This window comes from Hyperoodon ampullatus (genome assembly GCF_949752795.1).
Source record: "Hyperoodon ampullatus genome assembly, chromosome: 17".
NCBI lineage: Eukaryota > Metazoa > Chordata > Mammalia > Artiodactyla > Ziphiidae > Hyperoodon > Hyperoodon ampullatus.
Genome location: NC_136930.1, coordinates 41766571 through 41791856, shown reverse-complemented (window position 1 = coordinate 41791856; position 25286 = coordinate 41766571). Strand labels below are relative to the sequence as shown.

The following is a 25286-nucleotide window of genomic DNA, read 5'->3' as shown; positions in this document are numbered from 1 at the left end:
ATAATTGTAAAGTAATATAAAAATTTAAGTCAACATTATATTTCTGTGTTCTAGAAAATATTTGTTTACTTGTTTATTATTGTTTAAAATGATTTTATTGAGGGATAGAAACCTTGCATTTTGTAATTGAAGTTAAAAGGCTTAAAGTGCAGATACATTTGAGCCTTAATATTCAGATGGATTGTTAAAATAATACTGTACACAAATAATTTTAAATTAAGACATCCATCTACTGGTATGAATGATTGGATATTGCATCATGTTTTTTGATTAGGGGAAGATATGAAATGACCCCCTGAAGTAGGGGGAGAAAAGCTCAATGGGAGAGGAGCTTTAGAAACTTTACACATTTGCTTCAGATCAGTCCTCTCCACCTTTAATAATTCAGGGCCAAATACAGGCTGTGGCCTCAGGCATTCTTGTAAGCTTTGTAAAAACTAGGACAGTCAGTTTCTTCACCACTGTATACCCAGCACCTTTAATAGGACTTACACGAGAGAGCCAGTGAAGTAGATACTTGTTGAAAGAATAAAAATGGATGTCCAAATTAGTGTGAATTTATTATTTATTATAGTCTTTTGTTAAGAAAAGACTGTGAAGATCTTTCGTTAATTTGTTATAAAATCATAGAGTTGGAATGAACTTTTGAAGTCTTCTAGCAAAGTCAGACAGCGCATGAATCAGTGTAATATCTCTGGCAAGTCTTCCTTTAGTCTTGCTGTGGATTTGTCCAGTGGCAAATGCTTTACAGCATTCAGTGCTTTACAGCACTGAAATCAGGTAGATCCTGAGACCTTGAAGTATAGTAAGTCAATTTAATTCTGAACTTTCTCTATAATGCAGCTCTGAAATATAGGGTGCAGGAGCAGAGACAACAAATCGAGTTAATGAAGGATTAGTTACTTATTGGTTGGAAATAGTGGAATGCTAAGAGGATAAAAATTGAGGTCTAGGTAACTGAAAAGGTCAGCATTGAAGTAACTAAACATGACACAGTTTTTTTGGACTGGTACTGCTTTTGTAACACCCTGAGCTCTTTAACCTTTATCCAGGAATGTGGAATAGGGAGAGGGGAGAGAACCCAGGCCCATATGACAGCACCACCACCTTGCATACCTCTGCAGTGGTGTGGTGTGGTAGCCCTCAGCAGCGCCCCTGCCTCCACTCCCCCACCGTGGCTGCAAACCACTAATTAAAAAAACTGGGAACATCAGATGTGAATATCTCTTTTCTTTTAGTAACTACAAGTCTGTACCCATTCATTAATTATTTATTGAGTGCTAACTGTATGCCAGGCATGGTTCCAAGCATTGTGGATACATTGGTGAACCAAATATCTCTGCTCTTGTGGACGCTTTTCTTAGTGCACTACTGTTCAGTACAAACCTAACACGAGCCACATATGTAATTCTAAACTTTCTAGCATCCACATTTAAAGAAAAAAGTAATAGGTGAAGTTAATTTTAATAATGTATTAAATATATTAATATGTAATATTAATGTTATAACATCTAATAATATTTTATTAATATCAATAGCTTATATTAAACATGAACAGATTTTAAATAAAATAATTAATATAATTAATATATACATATCATGTAAAAGTATAAGCAGTATGTAAGTTATTAATGAGATACCTTACATTCTCTTTTGGTACTAGGCCTTAAACTTTGGTGTATATTTTACATTTATAGCATATCTCAATTTGGGTTAGCTATGTTTCAAATGCTGAGGAGCTACTGTATTGGATAGTGCAGCTTCAGAACATACCACTTGCTCTCTGTGGACCATGAAGTCAGACCATCTGGTCTGAGGTAGAGAATCAGTTCCTGGAAGTATTAGAATTTTCAAATAATCCAGACTCCTTACCCATGGCCTGCAAAGCTTTGCATGATCTGTACAATACTTTATGACAATATATATTGGTATTGTATTTAAAGGTAAACCACCTGGCAATTTGCTTAGAAATTTTAACATGATAAGGGTTTTGTTTTTTTTAAATTGAGGTGAAATTCATATAACATAAGATTTACCATTTTAAAGTGAAAAATTCCTTGGCATTAGTGCATTCACAATGTTGTGTAATTACTACCTCTGTCTAGTTCCAAAATATTTTCATCAACCCCTATTCATTAAGCAGTTTCTCCCCATTCCCCCTCTTCCCCTAGCTCCTGGCAAGTACCAGTTTGCTTTCTTTCTCTATGGATTTAACTATGCTGAATATTTCATATAAATGGAATCATACAATATGTGCCCTTTTGTGCCCAGCTTAATGTTTTTGAGGTCCATCCACATGTCCATACTTTATTCCTTTTCATGACTGAATAATATTCCATTCCATTGTATGTGTATACCATAATTTGTTTATCCATTTATCTGTTCATAGATATTAGGGTTGTTTCAACATTTTGGCCATTGTGAGTAGTACTGTGAACATTCATGTACCTATTTGTTTGAGTACCAGTTTTCATTTCTTTTGAGTATTTACCTAGGAATGGGATTGCTGGGTCATATGGTAATTCTGTGGTTAACTTTCTTAAAAAAACTTTCCAAGGAACTTAAATATTGTTTTCCACAATGGTTGCACCAGAAATGCATGAGAATGTCAATTTTTTCACATTCTTGCCAGCACTTGTTACTTTCTATTTTTTTAAATTTTATTATAGCCATCCTAGTGGGTGTAAAGTGGTACTTTATTGTGGCTTTGATTTGCATTCCCTAATGACCAATGATGATGATGTTGAACATCTGTCTTTTTATGTGTGACCATTTGTATATCTTCTTTGGAGAAATGTCTATTCAAGTCTTTTGCCATTGGGATTGTTTGTCTTTTCTTGGTTGAGTTAGAAGAGTTCTTTATGTATTATGGATTCCAGACTCTTATCAGATGCATGCTTTGCAAATACTTTCTCCCATTCTGTGGGTTGTCTTTTCGCTTTCTTCATAATGGCCTTTAATGCACAAAAGTTTTTAATTTTGATAAAGTTCAGTTTTATCTGTATTTTTCTCTTGTTGCTTGTGCTTTTGATGCTGTATCTAATGATACATTGATACATTGCCCAACCCAAGGTCGTGGAGTTTTACACTTATGTTTTCTTCTAAGACTTTTGTGGTTTTAACTCATATTTAGGTTGTTGATCCATTTTGAGTAAATTTTTGTATATGGTGTGAGGTAGGAGTCTAACTTCAGTTTTTTTTACATGTGAATATCCAGTTGTTCACCCAAGTTATTTCTTGGCATGAACCACTGCAGGATTGGTGGCGGTGGAAGCAAGCTTCTTCCAGTAGTTATTTTCACATTTTACATAGTCTTCATATTTTTATATTTTCAATTTTTACTGTATCTTCCTGTTATCCCACTGTGTGTGGGGCATTTGAATTCTTTCTGATTTTCTTTTTTTTTTTCCTTTCTCTCATATAGAGCAATGTCCTCTATCTCTGTATAAATTGAGATTCCCTTCTCTCAACTTATTTCTTTGGGTTATGCTTATAGTGGTTATGCTTATAGTGTGAAGTAGGTTTTATTATCCTGAGCTATTGGTATTACTTGATGTATTTGAAAACTAAGAGGATGTTTTTGATAAAAATAGGGACTTACACAGGTTACGCTTGAATAAGGTTTGTCAGGAGAGGCATGGTGGTTAAAAACATAGATTATGATCAGAGAGGACTCACATCTTGGTTCCATCTTACTTGTGTGTGACCAGAAGGAAGTTACTGAACCTCTGTAATAACTTCATTTGTCAAATGGTGATAATAATAGTATTTACCTTATAGGGTTGTTATAAGGATAAATGAGATAATACATGCAAAACTCTTAGCACAATGCCTGGTACAGATAGCACTGCTTCTACTGCTACAACTACTAAGAATCTTTTTTCCCCTCCTCTCTCCTCCTTGGCCTTCTTTTCTCCTCCCTCCTCCCTTTTCCTTCCCCTGACAGCCTTTGTTCATGTTCCCATTTTCCTAGTCTTTCTCTGACATTTCCATTTTTGAGTTCTCATTATTAGGGTCAGAAATCTAGGACCTGGGTGGATTAGGAATGAGCTGGCTGGAAGGAGGAGGAGTGGTATTGGTGTGAACACTTCATGCAGGAGACTCTTGGCAATTCACCCTTTCTCATTTCCTCTCTTTTATGTAACACTGTTGGTTCCCATTTTCATCAGTAATTGGAGGCACCACAGGGAAGGGTGTCTGAATTTACTTTTTCAGGACAGATAGCTGCAATATTGCCACCTCAGTGTTAGATGATATAGGGAATAGTGATTTCTTAGGGTCATGTTGTTTCTTGAGATATATTATATGTTAGGAATGACATTGATAATTTTAAAGAAAGGAGAAATTGATTGATGACATTTTCTTTCATCAGAACTTCTCAGTACTTTACCTTTTAGCCTTTTCCTAGAGGCTAATGGTCTTTAGAAAGAAGTGCTTGTTAACAGTGCTCTCTTGTAAGTGTTTATCTAACATGGCATTTCAATTGAGTTTTTTAAATATTTCTTTCCAGTTAACAGAAGATGAAATTGCAACTATTCTTAAATCTACTTTGAAAGGACTAGAATATTTACACTTTATGAGAAAAATACACAGAGATATAAAAGCTGGAAATATTCTCCTCAATACAGAAGGACATGCAAAATTGGCGGATTTTGGAGTTGCTGGTCAGTTAACAGTAAGTGTAATGCTTTTGGAAACACTTTTGGTTTATATGTCCAGGTTTGAGTATAACTAAACTTTGATAGTATATTTTGGGGGTTATGGAAAGAAATACATAACTTCATTGTTATCAGGGAGAAGGAGCCATTATTTACATATTATTTATTACTTTCATTTACAATTTAAGAGACATTGAATGAATATGAAAATATATATTGTCATCAAAATGTTTAAATATTCAGAAAGGAAAGCTACATTTGTTCATTTCTGTAGCTTTTATTGTTATAGTACTATCTTTAATGACTGTCTTTAATGAAGGTAGTGGAGATAAGTTACTTGTGGACTCCTGGCTATTTCAGAATTCAAAGTTTCTAAGTATGTCATGTCACAACGAGTTGAAATTTTAGGAAAATAGTTTCAGATATAACCTGTAGTATTTGAGGGTTTCAGATATGTAGTTTAAAGAATATGTTGGCAAATACATTTCCTTAGTGTTTTTGTAGTAATATTTATGTCTGTGTAATGCTTTTGCAGGATACAATGGCAAAACGCAATACTGTGATAGGAACTCCGTTTTGGATGGCTCCTGAGGTAATTCAAGAAATAGGCTATAACTGTGTGGCTGACATCTGGTCCCTTGGCATTACTTCTATAGAAATGGCGGAAGGAAAACCTCCTTATGCTGATATACATCCAATGAGGGTAAGAAAATGTCAGTGTTAAAAGTGTTGCCGTTTTGTAATGTCAGCTTAAATAAATATAGAGTAAAAAAGTTCATTTGAATTCGGGTTCTGTGCAAAAAATAGTAAAATTATCTGTCAGGGTTAGTGACTGTTTGTTAACTTCTTTCTCCCCTCGTATCCTTAATTGGGAGAAAAGAAGTGAAGTCTATATTTCTCTCTACGGTCGCTGTTTTTCTCCCCCAGAAGTATACCTGTTAAATTTCCCCATAATTTTAATAGAAGAAAGGGTTGGTAAACCCCACTACATTATTCAGTTCATCGTATTCTGAATGTAGTAGTTGGGAGGCTTGGAAGAAATCGCTTCTTTTCTACCCACCCTGCATATTGTACCTTTTTGTGTTTTTGTTTTCCCGTTTTTCCTTCTCTGGTCTGGCTAATATTAAAAAAAAATCCTGATTTCTAATATTGCTATGTATAGGTGAATTAAGCGTATTTTTTTAATGCTTAGTGAGAAAATGGAATTCCTTTTTTGAACATTATTATATGCTTCTGTGAACTCCTTTTCTAGGATAAATTTTAGAGTTCTAAATGCATACCTTGCATATTCAAGTCTAATTGCCAGTGCTTTATGGTTTGTGATGATGATAGTTTTAAAATTTATTAGTATGTGAATCTCAATTCATTATAGATAAGTACATTTATCTTTGTAAACTTATTGCCCTCTAGTGGCTGTATTCAATTCCAGAAGAAAGGATATAGGAATGAAAGGAGGTGGGGGAGAGAGAGAGAGTATGTGTGTGTGTGAAGAAGAGAAGAGAAGATGGTTTCAGGGTGATTGGAGAAATGTGTGAAGTAAACGGATGGGAGGAAAAAGAATGCAACATTTTAGAATATTTGAAGAGGAATAAATTAGAATTATATCTGATATTACAGTGCTGTTGTGGATTGAATTTCAAGTGTAGGTAATAGTGTACTGTACTGAAATATTTAAAAATCTGCCTGCCACTTAAAGATAATTCTTTGAGGAATATAATTGTATATAATAGAGTATGTATCATCTTCCTTGTACATATAAATTCCTCTTGCTAAAGTGAAACATAAAAATAGCATGAATTGTTTGTTTGAAAATACTAAAATGAAATATAACAAGGTCAGCATAAAATCAACAACACAAATTCTCATTTCTTTTCTAATTAGTAAATATCTTTTGTACTTTTAGTTAGAATGTTTTTAGGGTGATCCTCAAACTAGATGTGTTTGAGTTTGAGTTAGTGAGGTTAGCTAAACTATCCAAGACAGCCTAGCTAAGTGCCAGAGCTGGGATTTAACCGAGGACTTAGATTATTACTGTTCTGCTTCCTCCAGTATAAATCTCATTTTTTCCAGGCAAATAGTTCCACATATTAAGTTTCACCATGAGGTAGTCTCTCTAGCAGGTAGTAAAGGATTTAAAAAGTAAAACACACTCAGAGTAGCTTCCCTCATTGCAAATTACATGACACTACTCTTTTACAACCAAGTATACTCCTAATCCAACATGATTTCTTTAAAAAAAAAAAAGACATACAAAAGAAAATATATATCCATGTCTAAGAATTGAAAACTGAGTCAACCATTTTTTTAATAAAAAAATATAAAAAAGAATCCAGGACCTCCTTCTTGCCCAGTTAATAGTAAAATCAACTTGAGAAATTCTGGAAGACTTGGCTTGGTTAGGGGTGCCAGTTAAGTAATACCCATACACGGCATACTTACACATCTTCCATCTCCCAGTTCCTACTATATGTGACTGGGTAGACACCTGGCCTATCTTAGTGTGTGTGCATGCCACTGCCTATTGGAAGATCACTCACAAGCATTTAACATGGGGGGGCAGAGGACAGGTATCTTCATTTTGTCTGGGAGTGGACAAAGGGATATGGGAGTGTTAATTCACAGAATTAAAATGTCTTAATGGGAATGTCTTGGATGACAACTTCTCTTGTAAAGCTTGATATAGCAGGGTGCAGCCTTTCTTTGTGGTCTGATGTCTCGGTGTCCCTGTCGGGGTGCTGTGCCAGATCCTAGAGACACTGGCCAGGAGCATGCACCAGCCATACTCCTGCCCTGACCTGATGGGGGGCTTCAGCACTTCACCCTCTGACATCATATGGCCAGAAATCGCGACTTAGGTGTGAAGCCCAGGATCCCCTTTTTCTCCCGCTTTACGTAGTTAAATTTTGGCTTGAATGACATGTTCTGTGCTCATGAAGTCTACTTTCTTACTTTTCATTTTATCTTTTTACCCCCTATGGTAATTTCCTAGGGCTGTCATAACAAATTACTGCAAATTTGGTGGCTTAAAACAATAGAAATTTATTCTCTTACAATTCTGGAGGCCAGAAATTTGAAATGAAGGTGTTGACAAGGCAGCACTCCTTCCAGAGGCTCTAAAGGAGACTCCATTTTTTGCCTCTTCCAGCTTTTGGTGGCTGGCTGCCAGAAATCCTTGGCATTCCTTGGATTGTAGCTGCATCACTTCAGTCTCTGTCTGCATCTTCACATTAACCTTCTCCTCTATGTGTCTGTATATTTTCCTCTTCTGTTTGTCTCAAATTTCCCTCTTCCTTTCTCTCAAAAGGACACTCGTCATTGGATTTAGGGCCCACTCCAATAATCCAGGATGATCTCTTCCTGCAAAGATTTTTTTTTTATTTCAAATGAGGTCCCATTCAAAGGTTCTGGGGATTAGGATGTAGACATACCTTTTGGGGGCTGCTTTTCAACCCACTATATCCACTATAATCAATTCTCTTTTTTCAAATTGTATATCATTTAAGATGGGTAATGACTAATTTTAGGATGTATCTCCTTGTCTTTCTTTTCCCAATTTTTTTTTATTGTGGTAAAATACACATAACATAAAATATACCATTTTAATCTTTTTTGTTTTTTTTTTTGCGGTACGCGGCCCTCTCACTGTTGTGGCCTCTCCCGTTGCAGAGCACAGGCTCCGGACGCGCGGGCCCAGCGGCCATGGCTCACGGGCCCAGCCGCTCCGTGGCATGTGGGATTCTCCCAGACCGGGGCACGAACCTGCGTCCCCTGCATTGGCAGGCGGACTCTCAACCACTGTGCCACCAGGGAAGCCCTAACCATTTTTAAGTATACAATTCAGTGGCATTAAGTACATTCACATCACACTGTCTACTACAGAAATTTTTATCATCCCAAACTAAAACTCTGTACACATTAAACAATAACTCTTTATTATCTCCTCCCTCCAGCACCTCATAATCACAGTTCTACTGTCTGTCTCTATGTATTTGACTATTCTAAGCATCTCAGATAAGTAGAATCAAACAATATTTGTTCTTTTATGTCTGGCTTCTTTCACTTAGTATAATGTTTTCAAGGTGCATTCATTGTTGTAGCCTATATCAGAATTCATTCTTTTTTTTAAGGTTGAATAATATTCCACTGTGTGTATGTACCACATTTTGTTTAACCATTCATCTGTATGTGAATGCTTGGGTTGCTTCCACCTTTTGATTGTTGTGACTAATGCTACTATGAGCATGGATGGACGTTTATCTCTGTGAGAGTCTGCTTTCAATTCTGTGGGTATATACCTAGAGCTGGGAATGCTGGATCATGTGGTAATTTTATGTTTAAGTTTTTGAGGAACCTGCGTACTATTTTTTGTAGCATTGTGCTATTTTACATTCCCACCAGCAATGCACAGGGATTCCAGTTTCTCCACATTCTTGCCAATACTTATTTTCTGTCTTTTGATAATAGCCATCCTAATGGACGTAAAGTGTTACCTCACGGTTTTGATTTCCATTTCCCTAATAACTAGTGATGTTGAGCATCTTTTCATGTACTTATTGTCCATTTGTATATCTTTCTTGGAGAAATGTCTATTCAGGTTATTTGCCCATTTTTAAATTGGGTTGTTTTTGTTGTTATTGAGGTTCTGGTCTCATTTTAATTGACTTTTCTCTAGTTTTGGTCTGCCTTTCAGCCAACATTTGCTGGCTGAAGTCTCCTAGCCCTTTGACTTTTTACTGCCTCTGCTTATTGTTCTTCCATCCATCCCCCGTCAGTTTTTGTACCCCAATTCTAATACTCAGTCTAAGTGCCTTTATAATTCTTCCTTTGTAATCAACCCATTGGGAGGTCTTTGAGTTAAAATGGATTTCAGACTTGCTAGTCTACAAGTAGAGGATTGCTTATTTGTATTTAATTATTAAATTACTTTGCTTCGTGCAGTAGATGTGTGCTGGAAAATTAGTGTAAATATTTAATAGTTATAAATTGGCATTAAAATTTTTTTGGATATTATTTTTTAAAAATAATTTTTAATGATTCCTTCAGTGATGAGTATAACGCTCTTGAAACTTATCTGCCATGTAATTGTGTATATTTTTATGATGGGACATATCCATTTTAGCAATAATACAAAATTTAATCATTAATATTAAAATATTTTTGATTTAGTATTAACGTTAAAATAGGAGAAATGCATATTCTAATGTGGAGGCAAGAAGTCAACCTTTAGACCAGTTGGAGAATATATCTGCTGTCCTACATTGGTTATTTTGTGTTAGAGAAACTCAGTGTCACCTAAATATCGATGTTTGATTTTTAAAGACAAGTACCCTCGCATTTTCTTCTTATATTCTTTTACTTCTGTTCCCCTTTTCTTTATTTCCTTCTACACATATTTAGGGCACATTTATCATGTCCCAGTCAGACTTTGAGGACGTAGTGGTTAAGCAGAGCAAGTATGTTTCCTGTTCTCTTGGAACTTCCATTCCAGTGATAACTAGCATTCTAATGATAGAATTATTTAGCTTTCCGTGTGTGTGTGTGTGTGTGTGTGTGTGTGTGTGTGTGTGTGTGTAGAGGGTGTGCATATATATTCAGTTGTTTAGAATGTAAGACCATATACTGTAACAACTTTTATTCAATTATAGGTATGTATGTATATTACAAATTATAAAGGATCATACGCCTATATGATTTGTATTATTTTGGCATTACATACATTACTTGTTTTTCTCCTTTGAACTTATCCTCATCTTCCCTTTTTCCCCTCTCCCCACTGCTGCCTTTACTTCCTTTTACTGTTCCCTGTTGCCTAACAGTGTGTGTACATGAATGCTCACACAATCCCTTTCATACTTTTACTTTTCTTTCTTTTCATATTGCCTCTCTTCCTCCCTATCTGTTCCCTATATTTTTCTGCCTGTTTATTTTAAGTGATACCTTGATTCTACTAACTATACTTTCAGATCAGAAATAGCCAAGGATCCACAGGAGTGGGCAAATTGGATCATTGGAGAATTTCAGTATTACTTCCAGGACATGTGGTTTTTCACTCTATTTGAAAGTTAGAGTTGTTCTGCCCTGTGGTTCTAATACATATGGGAGTACAAGGCATTCCAGCCCCAAAATTGAGGATTAAGGTTTATTACAGTGACAGTTTCAACATATTTCTGTCTAGTCAGAGTTATTATTCTTAAAGAGATGAATAAGCAAGGAAAACAGAATAAACAGATCTCAGCTTCTCTTGGTTGAGTCTGCTGAGGTCACCCCGTGGGTTTCACAGGGAAGGCAAATTCCCACTGTTAATTTATATTCAAACCTTGCCGTTGGTGTTGCCAAGTCCTCTGTAAACATGATTAGTTTGGTAACTACTGAGGAAGCAATCATCATTTTCTCACTGACATACTAATTATGTGAATATGAATTGTAGTATTGGAGACATATTCCCATTAAGTATTGCTTAGATAAAGAAGTATACTAGGAGGATTGAGCTGCTTTGTACCCAAAGGTGGAAATGGGGCCCGGCATCCCCTCCTTGCCTGGGCTGGGCCCTGCCCCATCCTATTTCTCCTGGTTGAGGTGGGCTCAGCCAAGAGCGTCCCAGTCATTCCAGTGCAGCCCGCTGCACAGTAAGCTTCTAGCTCGAGTTTCAGACCCACGTTCACCCAGTGCTGGTGTCCTGTGCACTCCCATCCAGGTAGTGAGCTCTCCACAGCCAAACCTGCCAACGGCAGAGCAGCTGGAGGGTCCTAAGCAGGTCCAGGACTCAGATCCCCATTCTCCTACCCTTGGCGTTGCACGGACACCTATGAAGACCAGCAGAAAGCCCCCAAACCCACTGGTGAAACAGCTGAGTGACGTATTTGAGACTGAAGACCCCAGATTAAGTCTTCAGAACCTATTCTGCCCCTAGAGACACCTTCATCTTCTCAACTGGACTTGCCTCTGGGCACACAGTTTCCCCTTGAGGATCAGACTGAGACTCCCTTCCAAGCAGGTGTTTTCCAAGGAGGAAACAGGACATCCCTCAGAGACCCCTATAGCCAGCCAGGGCTTGGACAAGCCCTTGAGAGACCCTGACACTCCTTGATCTTCAGGTTCTAAGAGCAGCGGACAGAAACCAAACAGCAAGGCGCTAGGGAGATCTTCTCTCACCATCCTGCAGGGTGGAAACTACCCTGGGACTCTGACACCATGACAGGGTAAGCGGCCTTCTCCCCTGAGTGAAAATGTTAGGGAACTAAAGGAAGGGGCCATTCTGGGAACTGCACGACTTCTGGAAACTGGAGGATGAGCATGGGAGCAAGGCCAGGGCCATGGCAAGGAAAATCGGCCCTTCCCTTTGGTAGAGAACTAGGCTGTGCATGGGCCCAGCACCGGACTCACCACCAGGGGCCTAGTGACGTTCTGTGTCCTCTCACCCCTTCTTTCCCTGGGACTGGAAAGGCTCATTTTCTTCAACTCCCCCTATACTACCAACTCTGGGACTGAGAGCTTCCTTAGCTTTCTTTGTGTCTTACGTGTTTCTGTATATTGTAGGAAGTGATTTAAAGAAAAAAAAGAGTTACGCTAGACTCCATCTATTTAAGATTTTAATGTGGGATACTGACAAAGGCAGTATTTCTCTGTATATGTGTGGAAACATTCACAGGAGACAATTTAAATTGATTTATTAATGATTGAAGATGATTTACATTTCATACTTTAAAAAATTAATTAATTAATTATATTATTACATTGAATTTTTTTTATATGGCAGGTTCTTATTAGTCATCCATTTTATACACATCAGTGTATACATGTCAATCCCAATTGCCCAATTCATGTCACCCCACCCCCACCCCCCCCCACTGCTTTCCCCACTTGGTGTGCATACGTTTGTTCTCTACATCTGTGTCTCAATTTCTGCCCTGCAAACTGGTTCATCTGTACCGTTTTTCTAGGTTCCACGTATATGCGTTAATATACGATATTTGTTTTTCTCTTTCTGACTTACTTCACTCTGTATGACAGTCTCTAGATTCATCCACGTCTCTACAAATGACCCAATTTCGTTCCTTTTTGTGGCTGAGTAATATTCCATTGTATATGTGTACCACATCTTCTTTATCCATTCATCTATCAATGGGCATTTAGGTTGCTTCCATGACCTGGCTGTTGTAAATAGTGCTGCAGTGAACATTGGGGTGCATGTGTCTTTTTGAATTATGGTTTTCTCTGGGTATATGCCCAGTAGTGGAATTGCTGGGTCATATGGTACTTCTATTTCTAGTTTTTTAGGGAACCTCCATACTGTTCTCCATCATGGCTGTATCAATTTACATTCCCACTACTGGGAATGTAAAGGGTTCCCTTTTCTCCACACCCTCTCCAACATTCGTGTTTGTAGATTTTCTGATGATGCCCATTCTAACTGGTGTGAGGTGCTACCTCATTGTAGTTTTGATTTGCATTTCTCTAATAATTAGTAATGTTGAGCAGCTTTTCATGTGCTTCTTGAGTATCTGTATGTCTTCTTTGGAGAAATGTCTATTTAGGTCTTCTGCCCATTTTTGGATTGCGTTGTTTGTTTTTTCAGTATTGAGCTGCATGAGCTGTTTATATATTTTGGAGATTAATCCTTTGTCCGTTGATTCGTTTGCAAATATTTTCTCCCATTCTGAAGGTTGTCTTTTCGTCTTCTTTATGGTTTCCTTTGCTGTGCCAAAGGTTTGAAGTTTCATTAGGTCCCATTTGTTTATTTTTGTTTTTATTTCCATTACTCTAGGAGGTGGATCAAAAAAGATCTTGCTGTGATTTATGTCAGAGTTTTCTTCCTATGTTTTCCTCTAAGAGTTTTATAGTGTTTGGCCTTACATTTAGGTCTCTAATCCATTTTGAGTTTATTTTTGTGTATGGTGTTAGGGAGTGTTCTAATTTCATTCTTTTACATGTAGCTGTCCAGTTTTCCCAGCACTACTTATTGAAGAGACTGTCTTTGCTCCATTATATATCCTTGCCTCCTTTGTCATAGATTAGGTATCCATAGGCGGGTGGCTTTATCTCTGGGCTTCCTATCTTGTTCCACTGATCTATATTTCTGTTTTTGTCCCAGTACCATATTATCTTGATTACTGTAGCTTTGTAGTATAGTCTGAAGTCAGGGAGTCTGATTCCTCCAGCTCCGTTATTTTCCCTCAAGACAGCTTTGGCTATTCAGGGTCTTTTGTGTCTCCATACAGATTTTAAGATTTTTTTTGCGGTACGCGGGCCTCTCATTGTTGTGGCCTCTCCCGTTGCGGAGCACAGGCTCTGGACGCACAGGCTCAGCAGCCATGGCTCACCGGCCTAGCCACTCCGCGGCATGTGGGATCGTCCCGGACCGGGGCACAAACCCGTGTCGCCTGCACTGGCAGGCAGACTCTCAACTACTGCGCCACCAGGGAAGCCCCAAATTTTAAGATTTTTTGTTCTAGTTCCGTAAAAAAGGCCATTGGTAATTTGATAGGGATTGCATTGAATCAGTAGATTGCTTTGGGTAGTATAGTCATTTTCACAATATTGATTCTTCCAGTCCAAAAACATGGGATAACTCTCCATCTGTTGGTATCATGTTTAATTTCTTTCATCAGTGTCTTATACTTTTCTGCATACAGGTCTTTTGTCTCCCTAGGTAGGCTTATTCCTAGGTATTTTATTCTTTTTGTTACAGCGGTAAATGGGAGTGTTTCCTTAATTTCTCTTTCAGATTTTTCATCATTAGTGTATTGGAATGCAGGAGATTTCTGTGCATTAATTTTGTATCCTGCAACTTTACCATATTTATTGATTAGCTTTAGTAGTTTTCTGGTAGCATCTTTAGGGTTCTCTATGTATAGTATCATGCCGTCTGCAAACAGTGACAGTTTTACTTCTTCTTTTCCAATTTATATTCCTTTTATTTCTTTTTCTTCTCTGATTGCCATGGCTAGGACTTCCAAAACTATGTTGTATAATAGTGGTGAGAGTGGACATCCTTATCTTGTTCCAGATCTTAGAGGAAATGCTTTCAGTTTTTCACCATTGAGAATGTTGTTTGCCGTGGGTTTGTCATATATGGCCTTTATTGTGTTGAGGTAGCTTCCCTCTATGCCCACTTTCTGGAGAGTTTTTATCATAAACGTGTATTGAATTTTATCAAAAGCTTTTTCTGCATCTATTGAGATGATCGTATGGTTTTTATTCGTCAATTTGTTAATGTGGTGTATCACATTGATTGATTTGCGTATTTTGAAGAATCCTTGCATCCCTGGGATAGATCCTACTTGATCGTGGTGTATGATCCTTTTAGTGTGTTGTTGGAATCTCTTTGCTAGTATTTTGGTGAGGATTTTTGCATCTATATTCATCAGTGATATTGGTCTGTAATTTTCTTTTTTTGTAGTATCTTTGTCTGGTTTTGGTATCAGGGTAATGGTGGTCTCATAGAATGAGTTTGGGAGTGTTCCTTCCTCTGCAATTTTTTGGAAGAGTTTGAGAAGGATGGGTGTTAGCTCTTCTCTAAATGTTTGATAGAATTCACCTGTGAAATCATCTGGTCCTGGGCTTTTGTCTGTTGGAATATTTTTAATCACAGTTTCAATTTCATTCCTTGTGATTGGTCTGTTCATATTTTCTATTTCTTCCTGGTTCAGTCTTGGAAGGTGATACCTTTCTAAGAATTTGTCCATTTCTTCCAGGTTGTCCATTTTATTGGCATAGAGTTGCTTGTAGTAATCTCTTAGGATGCTTTGTATTTCTGCAGTGTCTGTTGTAACTTCTCCTTTTTCATTTCTCATTTTATTGATTTGAGTCCTCTCCCTCTTTTTCTTTATGAGTGTGGCGAACGGTTTGTCAGTTTTGTTTATCATCTCAGAGAACCAGCTTTTAGCTTTATTGATCCTTGCTCTTGTTTTCTTTGTTTCTATTTCATTTATTTCTACTCTGATCTTTATGATTTCTTTCCTTCTGCTAACTTTGAGTTTTGTTTGTTCTCCTTTCTCTAGTTCCTTTAGGTGTAGGGTTAGATTGTTTATTTGAGATTTTTCTTGTTTCTTGAGGTAGACTTGTATTGTATAGCTGTAAACTTGCCTTTTAGAACTGCTTTTGCTGCATCCCATAGGTTTTGGATCGTCATGTTTTCATTGTCATTTGTCTCTAGGTATTTTTTCATTTCCTCTTTGATTTCTTAAGTAATCTCTTGATTATTTAGTAACATATTGTTTAGCCTCCATCTGTCTGTGTTTTTTATGTTTTTTTCCCGTAATTGATTTCTAATCTCACCGCATTGTGGTCAGAAAAGATGCTTGATATGATTTCAATTTTCTTAAATTTACTGAGGCTTGATTTGTGACCTAAGACGTGATCTATCCTGGAGAATGTTCTATGTGCGCTTGAGAAGAAAGTGTAATCTGCTGGTTTTGGGTGGAATGTCCTATAAATATCAATTAAGTCCATCTTGTTTAAAGTATCATTTAAAGCTTGTGTTTCCTTATTTAGGTTCATTTTGGAGGATCTGTCCATTGGTGAAAGTGGGGTGTTAAAGTCCCCTACTATGATTGTGTTACTGTCAATTTCCCCTTTTATGGCTGTTAGCATTTGCCTTATGTATTGAGGTGCTTCTATGTTGGGTGCATATATATTTATAATTGTTATATCTTCTTCTTGGATTGATCCCTTGATCATTATGTAGTATCCTTCCTTGTCTCTTGTAACATTCTTTATTTTAAAGTCTATTTTTTCTGATATGAGTATTGCTACTCCAGCTTTCTTTTGATTTCCATTGGCATGGAATATCTTTTTCTGTCCCCTCACTTTCAGTCTGTATGTGTCCCTAGGTCTGAAGCGGGTCTCTTGTAGACAGCATATATATGTGTCTTGTTTTTGTATCCATTCAGCGAACCTGTGTCTTTTGGTTGGAGCATTTAATCCATTCACGTTTCAGGTAATATCGACATGTATGTTCCTATTACTATTTTCTTAGTTGTTTTGGGTTTGTTTTTGTAGGTCCTTTTCTTCTCTTGGGTTTCCCACTTAGAGAAGTTCCTTTAGCATTTGTTGTAGAGCTGGTTTGGTGGTGCTGAATTCTCTTAGCTTTTGCTTATCTATAAAGCTTTTGATTTCTCCATCGAATCTGAATGAGATCCTTGCTGGGTAGAGTAATCTTGGTTGTAGCTTCTTCCCTTTCATCACTTTAAGTATATCATGCTACTCCCTTCTGGCTTGTAGAGTTTCTGCTGAGAAATCAGCTGTTAACGTTATGGGAGTTCCCTTATATGGTATTTGTCATTTTTCCCTTGCTGCTTTCAGTAATTTTTCTTTGTCTTTATTTTTTGGCAGTTTGGTTACTGTGTGTCTCGACATATTTCTCCTTGGGTTTATACTGTATGGGACTCTCTGCACTTTCTGGCCTTGGGTGCCTATTTCCTTTCCCATGTTAGGGAAGTTTTCGACTATAATCTCTTCAAATATTTTCTCTGGTCCTTTCTCTCTCTCTTCTCCTTCTGGGACCCCTATAATGCGAATGTTGTTGCGTTTAACGTTGTCCCAGAGGTCTCTTAGGCTGTCTTCATTTCTTTTCATTCTTTTTTCTTTATTTTGTTCCGCAGCTGTGAATTCTACCATTCTGTCTTCCAGGTCACTTATCCGTTCTTCTGCTTCAGTTATTCTGCTGTTGGTTCCTTCTAGTGTAGTTTTCATTTCAGTTATTGTATTGTTCTTCTCTGTTTGTTTGTTCTTTAATTCTTCTAGATCTTTGTTAAACATTTCTTGCATCTTCTCGATCTTTCCCTCCATTCGTTTTCCGAGGTCCTGGATCATCTTCATTATCATTTTTCTGAATTTTTTTCTGGAAGGTTGCCTATCTCCATTTCATTTAGTTGTTTTTCTGGGGTTTTATCTTGTTCCTTCACCTAGTACATAGCCCTCTGCCTTTTCATCTTGTCTGTCTTTCTGTGAATGTGGTTCTTGTTCCACAGGCTGCAGGATTGTAGTTCTTCTTGCTTGCGCTCCATTTCATACTTTTTTGACTGTGATCCATAGTATGAAATATATTTCACATTGTGACCTATTATGCACATGTGTGCATGCATGTGTGTGCACACAGTTGAAACAAAATTTACATAAAACAGTACTTATCTATGCATGTTCATAATGGGTCACTTGTGAAATATATTTCATACTATGAATCACTGTGATCCACTCTGATTTCTGTTCTATCACAGTCTTCTCTTCTTCTACTGTATTTCATCTTTTCATTAAAAAAAAAAAAATAAGTGGTCCAAATCCATTCAGTTGATTTCGTGACCAAGTATTGGTTTGTAACTTGCATCTGAAGAGGAAGAATCACTGTATCTTTGGAAATCTGATTTCTTCCAGTGCCATAATGCTTTCCTTGTTGCCACATGATAGTGGTGTGACCTGGCATTTGAGACTTGTGAGTCCTGAATCAATTCTGTTATCTGTCAGTTAGTTATAGTGGACTCTCAATTAATTGTCCAGTTCACTGAATTGTTGTGAAGATCATATAAGACAATGTAAGTGAGCAGTACATGTAAAATAGTAAATACTTTAGAAATATTAGGTAGCATTATTTAGTTTTCAAGTCTCAAATTGAGATATTAAAATAGTCCAAGTTCTTGCAGAGTAGCTGTTTTTTTTTTTTTTTTACCTTTTAATTTTATATTGGAGTATAGCTGATTAACAGTGTTGTGATAGTTTCAGGTGCACAGCAAAGCGGCTCAGCCATAGATATACATGTATCCATTCTTCCCCAGACTCCCCTCCCATCCAGGCTGCCACGTAACATTGAGCAGTTCCCTGTGTTATACAGTAGGTCCTTGTTGGTTATCCCTTTTCAATATAGCAGTACATGTCAATCCACTTAGGGAGCTTTTGGCTATGGAAAGGATCAGGCAGTTGCTTCATCATCACCTTATTTTGTTTTGGGTTATCGAGTAGGTTTGGCGGTATTGGGACCTTATGCAGTACCCAAGGGAGCTTATTGCCAGCTGCGGGAGGTTGCTGAAAGCTTTAAAGCCCTTACTTATGGCTGCTGAGATGACTTCTGCAGCCTCTACTGGAAACAGTACGGAAATAATGAGCCCATGAGGACACAGAGACATGTAGACTCTCTTTTCTAACCTCAGGTCAGACTGTGATATACAGATGTTTTCTACTTCATTTTCACTGTATACTTGCTCAGTAATGGAAACTGTGATTCACAAGAGAGTAGAATGAGTTTTTTCTGGAGCAGAGAATTCAGAGTCATTGGACCCCCAAAATTTCATTTAAATATTGGTTTGTGTGCAGATGTGCATTTTGTTGGTGAGAGAGTTCACAGTTTTCATCAATGAAAATAAGAGTTTCTTGACCCCCAAAGATTGAGAACTATGGCTCTCAGTAATAATATTGGTGACCCTCAAGAGAGTTTCTTATTATATCGTATATTTAGGATATGGTTTTGTTTAGTATTTACTTTATTACAGCATGTCACTGTTCTGTGTTTTAATCTGGAACCAGTAACTGTATATGCATATGGCATCTATGATTTCCCCCAAGCCCCTAATACTCTTTTACTTCTGGAAAGGTTAGTTTTAGGTATGTCTAATTACCGTCTGAATTTCCTCATTCCACTGATTTAAAAAAATCATTTTTTCCCTGAATTCTCACCTTTTCTCTGTCTTTCTTATGGCTTTTATTTTTTTATTTATTTATTTTTTTTGCGATATGTGGGCCTCTCACTGTTGTGGCCTCTCCCATTGCGGAGCACAGGCTCCGGACGTGCAGGCCCAATGGCCATGGCTCACGGGCCCAGCCGCTCTGCAGCATGTGGGATCTTCGCGGACCGGGGCACGAACCCGTGTCCCCTGCATCGGCAGGCAGACTCTCAACCACTGCGCCACCAGGGAAGCCCTGGCTTTTATTTTTTTAACTTACTATGTATTATAGTAATGATTATGTTGTCTTATTCCCTCTATTAGATCTAAGTTTTAAATGCAAGTGTGTTTCATTTTTGTGTGTCTAATTGAACCTAGTGGGGTGACTTAACATAAGAGCATCCAATAAATGTTTTTGTTGACTATGTGCTCAATTACCTTTCTTATCTCAGAGACACTTTGTGGTGGTAATATTGAAATCTAGCAAGCTCATATTCTTCTTTCATACAATAATAATGTTGTACTTGTAGGTTAGAATAAGAGTGAAATAAACTGAAAAATGAAAGTAAATGCTAATTAAATACAACTTGAAAGCCCTATCCTTGCTCATGGCTTGACTTTCAAACTTTTACTAAGTGCAGTTTATTTATTTAAAATTTCAATTTTATTTATTTTTATTTTTTATACAGCAGGTTCTTATTAGTTATCTATTTCATACATATTAGTATATATATGTCAGTCCCAATCTCCCAATTCATCACACCACCACCCCACTTTCCCCCCTTGGTGTCCATACATTTGTTCTCTACATCTGTGTCTCTATAAAATATCAGTTTTAAATTGATTTAATTCATATATATATATATATATATATTATTTTAATTATTTTTTGGGGGTACTTTAGATCCTGGAGATCAGAAAGACTTAATATTGGCCTCTGGACAATAGCCTTGGTTTGCTAACGGAAATATAATCATTAACCCTGTTGAGGGTCTTAAAAGCAATTGTATAGACTTACTATATTGATCGTAGAAAGTTTTGTTGTATTTTGTTTTTAAACCAGTCATAGAAACTGTTCAGGCTAACATTTATTTTAGAAGATATAAATATCTAGGTGTGTTTGTGTTAGGAGGTTGGGAGGTATCTGAGGGCAGGTGTTGACTCTGTAATTTCAAGTGTACAACGCTTAATTCATGATGTTTTTGGAGGAAATGCTGTCTGTAGCAAACTTGACTTTTGAAATCATGGCTGATCAGACATATTTTTAAAAATGAAGATAGTCAGACACTTGTAAGTCAGACACATCTGACTTAAACAAAAACTATGTATTTTAGTTAAATTCTTGCAGAGTAGAATTTTCAGCTGTTCTAGAGGACTATATTAATTACAGATTATTTGTTTATCTTAACTTGGTTTTCAGTATAACTTTTACATAAATAGAATCATCTTCATTACATCTGGGATCATTTAAATAGCATAATTACATGTAGTTGTGCTATGTAATGAAAGGTAAGGGGTAAATGATCAGAGGTGACTTTATAAGCATTGCAGTAAGTGACTTATAAACTGAAGGTCACCATTTTAATTGGAAGGTTTGTGGATCTCTTAAATTCTGTAATCAAATGAGTGATATCAAAGGAAGAAGTAATTTAACATAACAATTGTGGCTTACACTGAACATATGTTCCTGTTAATAAGTTGCATTATAGTCTTTAAGGACTTGTATGTAGTTAGTACATTTTGGTTCATTTGATACCCACAGTTTTTCTTAATTTTTATTAGTGAGTTGTTACAGTGGTTAACAAGAAATACACAGATTTAAGTTGCAATAGTTTTCCCAGGGTTATATGATCTAACTTCACAAGCTTCTTGGACATATGTAGATGCTTTTCTATTTTGCTTTAGTTATGACATACAATTGATATAGGCAAGCATGAAAGCTTGGGCAAATTTTCATTGCTTTTTCTGGATCTTGCTCAGGTTCTGTGGTATTTATGTAAAGCACAATTTTGTTACTTGGGAATGCATGTTGAAATTATCATGTGCACTATTTTGCTGTAGGCCTGTTGGCACTGCCACAAAGGTAATACACTGCAGTAGGCCATTTCCTTGTCGGCTGCATTTACAATTTAATAGAAATATTACATGACTTTTTAAACAAGTGTTTTGGCAGGGAGGAAATGGCAGATTCCTTACAAACAAGCATAGCTTCCTTTCCTTAACCACACTCCAGCTACTCAAGAAATTGTACTTGGTTTCAAGTTTGGGGGTTTGAGGGTAGAATGGGAAGTCAGGTTGAAACAGGAATGACATTGATATTTATTGATAGTATAAAATAGTTATGTATTTTTAACTGCTGGATTTTATTACTATATAGTTTCAGTGAGTGACAACCAATATATTTCTGAATTAGGGCTGAGGTTATTTTTATGCAGTTCACCTGGCTGGGACTATCTGGTTTTGTTTGATTGGTTGAAAAGGTCAGGATTACCAGATAGGCTCTAAGATGTTAGTTTACTTTTTGTAAGTTTTTTTTATAGTTTTGGCTTTGCTGTATATATTGGTCTTCATGACATTTGCCTAAGCACTACTTCTTTAATATCAACGATGATTTTATCTTGAAGATGAATCACTTTGGAGGGTAGAGAATAAGGAAAGAAAATTTGGTAGACTTGTTAGCACTGACATACAACATAATGGATTCCTAGCACATCTTTTGGTCAGTTTGTTTTAGTTCTCTATTGTGTGTTTCGAATTTGAAAGGTCACATTTACACTTTTTTTTTTCTTGGGTGTTATTCCATCCTATCCCATTCTTATTTTATTTAGTTCTTTGAATCTTAAGTCATTTGTAGTTTTGGATAAAATGCTGACCTCTTTAATTCTAAAGTATTTTATACTTTTGGGAACTCCACAGAAAAAAAAAATGCACTTTACTTTCAGCCTTGACTTTGGCCACATTTTACTTTCTAGTGTAGATCCCCGCTTTTTCTTCTGTACAGAAAGAGAACAGTTTATAGTTAGGTCTTTCCCCTTTTCTTTTCTTATTGCTTCTGACTTCTTAGCCAGCTTACCTGGCAGCTGTAGTAAGTTATGCTGCTGTGGTGTGGTAGAGACTGGCATTGGGTGTGTTCTTATAGCCATCACAGCATTGGCTTTTGTTATTTTCCATGTTTCAGTTTGTTGGTAATGGACATATGGACGTCATATGTTCCACAGAGTACTGTACGAAGCCAATTTGAACTGTTTCCATTTGCCTCCAGTCCAATCATGATATTTATTTTTCCATGGCACTTACCCAGATTATCCATACCTCCTGCTTAGCTTGTGTCACTGCCACCATGGACTGTATTTCTTCTGATTGCCTCCAGTTTTTCACAGTATCTAATTGCCTATTCTGCCTTAGCTTTCTTTGCACAGCATTGATTGATGTTTATAAAATATCCCAAGATCTTTTAGATAACAGATACTCAGGTGCAGAGAAGTACGATATTCAGCTTGTTTTTTGTTTATATATAAGGATAGTTTTATATCCAGCCTCATAGAGTGGAATTGAATATTCTAGTGGAAAACTTAGAAGAGTAACTGTGTGGTTTTAGCCAATATTGCTTACTTTTTAGTATCAACAATAACAGCAATGTGATCTCCCAGAGAACCTTTGATATAACAAATCAGGTCATAATTTTATTGCTGAATTTTGAAGAGAAGATCCTGGATGCTTCTTTCTAGGCTTGAGAAAATATGTCTACATTATTGTTTACCATAGCTGTTCTTCACCTCTTAGCCCTCTGTAAAGTCATTTTAGATACTGATTTTCAGAATATGAATGAATGAGTTGCAGTCGTTTCATGACATTAGGTGAGTCAACTATTATTGTGACCTAGAAGCTTTGGCTTTACAAAGGAATGCATTTATTCATTCATTTAGCAGATATTTACTGAGCACCTACTATGTGCTAGGGACTCTTCTAGGTGCTGAGGATGCAGCAGCAAAAAAAAAAAAAAGATGAAAAATTCTCTTTATTGCGTTTGTATTCTAATGAGGGAGAGAGATAATAAAGAAGAGAAGTAAATACAAGATCTAGTATGTTAGTAATAAGTCCTGCAGTAGAAAAAATAAAGCAGGGAAGTGAGATAGGAAATTTCAGTGATGGAGTGGAGTGGTTGATGTACAGTACTGGATTGCTAGTGAAGGCCTCACTGAGGAGATGACACTTGAATAAAAACTTAAAGAAAATGAAGATATCTGTGTACGGAATATACCAGGTAGAGGCAACTAACTGCAAGTTCAGTGGTCCTGAAGTGGGAGTGTGCCTGGTAACTCCACGTGCGGATCATAGAGACTTGAAGGTTATAGTAAATACTTAGGCTTTTATTCTGAATAGGTGAGAAGTCACTGAGGATTTCTGAGTAGAGGAGTGACATGAGAATGAGTAGCCTGGAGAGTTACAAGGGTGGAATCACATAAACTAGTTTAGGAGACTTGTATGAACCATGCAAGAGATGATTGGATGAGGATGGTAAAAGCAGTGAAGATAGTGAGAAGTAGTTGGTTTCTGGTATATTTTAAAAAGTAGATTAACAGGGTTTGTTGATGGATCAGGTGCATGAGAACACTGAAAATGCTTTAAAGCCATTCTGTACAACTTTGGGAGATGGTCTTTTTTCCACTCTGTCAAAATATAAGGCAGAAATTTGAATGGAATGTAGAGTTTATTCTTCCAGGAAGCCTAACTACAAATGTAATGCATGTTTATTGTGGAAAGGAAGGAAGGAGGAAAGAAAGAAAGAAAAATATAAACAAGAAAATAAAAATCACTTGCACTTGTTCTGCCTAGAGATTCACAGTTAGCATTTGGTATATGGTATTCCTGTTTGCTTTGCATATATACCATGACCATGAGAACGTGCTGTTTTTTAACCAGAATTGGAATCATGAGATTGTGTTGTTTTGTAATTTTCATTTTTCATTTAGCACTGTATCTTGGGAGCTTCCCCATATTCTTAAGTGTTTTGAACCCTAAAATGTTTTGAAAATTGCTTAAATGAAATAATTTTATATATTCTACTTCTATGATAGAGCTTTAAAATGAGTAGTGTCCTTTTTTAAGGCAAAAGGGAACAACTTAAAGAAGCCATTGCTTATGGGGTAAGGGAAAAAAGGGTTATTATGGGATTATGTGAAATCATGTGTGTGAAGCTTGTGAAAGCATTATAGAATTTGAAGAATCTTTCATTCAATAAAAAAAAATTTTACAAAAAGGAGTCATTTCTAGTCAACAATCCTAAAGTGTGTAAAAATGTCTTGGTTTTAATATTTAATACTAATAAATTATTATCCACTAATTATCATAAATTATACTTTTAAAGACTATAAATATTCTGACAACTTTTAAATTAAGGTATAACATCAATTCTGTATGGATTTCATTTTTATTTCTATATGAAATTTTTTAAACACTCTTTTAGAGGAAATTATTTTTGAGCCTTAAGAAACTGATATTTACATTGCAACTTATACATCCTATCTTTAACTTTGTATCAAGTAAGTAGTCTTAACCAGCTGAATGATTGCATCAAGCCTAAATAATTAACCATATCAGAAAACATGCAATTAATAATGAGCAGATTGTTAGATACTTCCTTCTAGCGGTACAGTCATTTAAAAAGGAAAACATTCTAAACGTTTTTTCATTTAAAATGTATTTTACCTGCCAAAAAATACAAATGTGGTTTTCTTAACCTTGAACACTGGTATATGCATGTGCAGTAGGGAAGCATTCCTCTTTTGCCAGCTAATTAGCTTTTGACATAAATGTAGTTGTTCTCCAACTACCTGAGTCCTTCTAGTATCCCTTGTGCTGATGGTATTCTGCATTTATAAAATATATTTTGCAAAATTTCAAGAAGAAAACTTCTGAGAAGGAAAAAATGATGAAGGACAGAATAACAGTACCCATATTTGGGGGTTTGGAGGAG

General features: G+C 36.5%; 1 protein-coding gene and 1 pseudogene across 2 annotated transcripts in view; both read left to right on the top strand.

The window, feature by feature from the left end:
- STK3 (serine/threonine kinase 3) overlaps nucleotides 1-25286 on the top strand; it is a gene marked incomplete at both ends in the record, with an annotated part of 298497 nt that overhangs the window by 78774 nt on the left and 194437 nt on the right. The window contains 2 exon segments of the mRNA XM_079722153.1: nucleotides 4511-4675; nucleotides 5194-5361. Of these exon segments, the coding sequence (XP_079578279.1) occupies nucleotides 4511-4675; nucleotides 5194-5361 (333 nt within the window).
- LOC307065554 (cell division cycle-associated protein 3-like) lies at nucleotides 11464-11745 on the top strand (annotated as a pseudogene). The gene has a single exon. The product of its transcript is annotated as a cell division cycle-associated protein 3-like (transcript).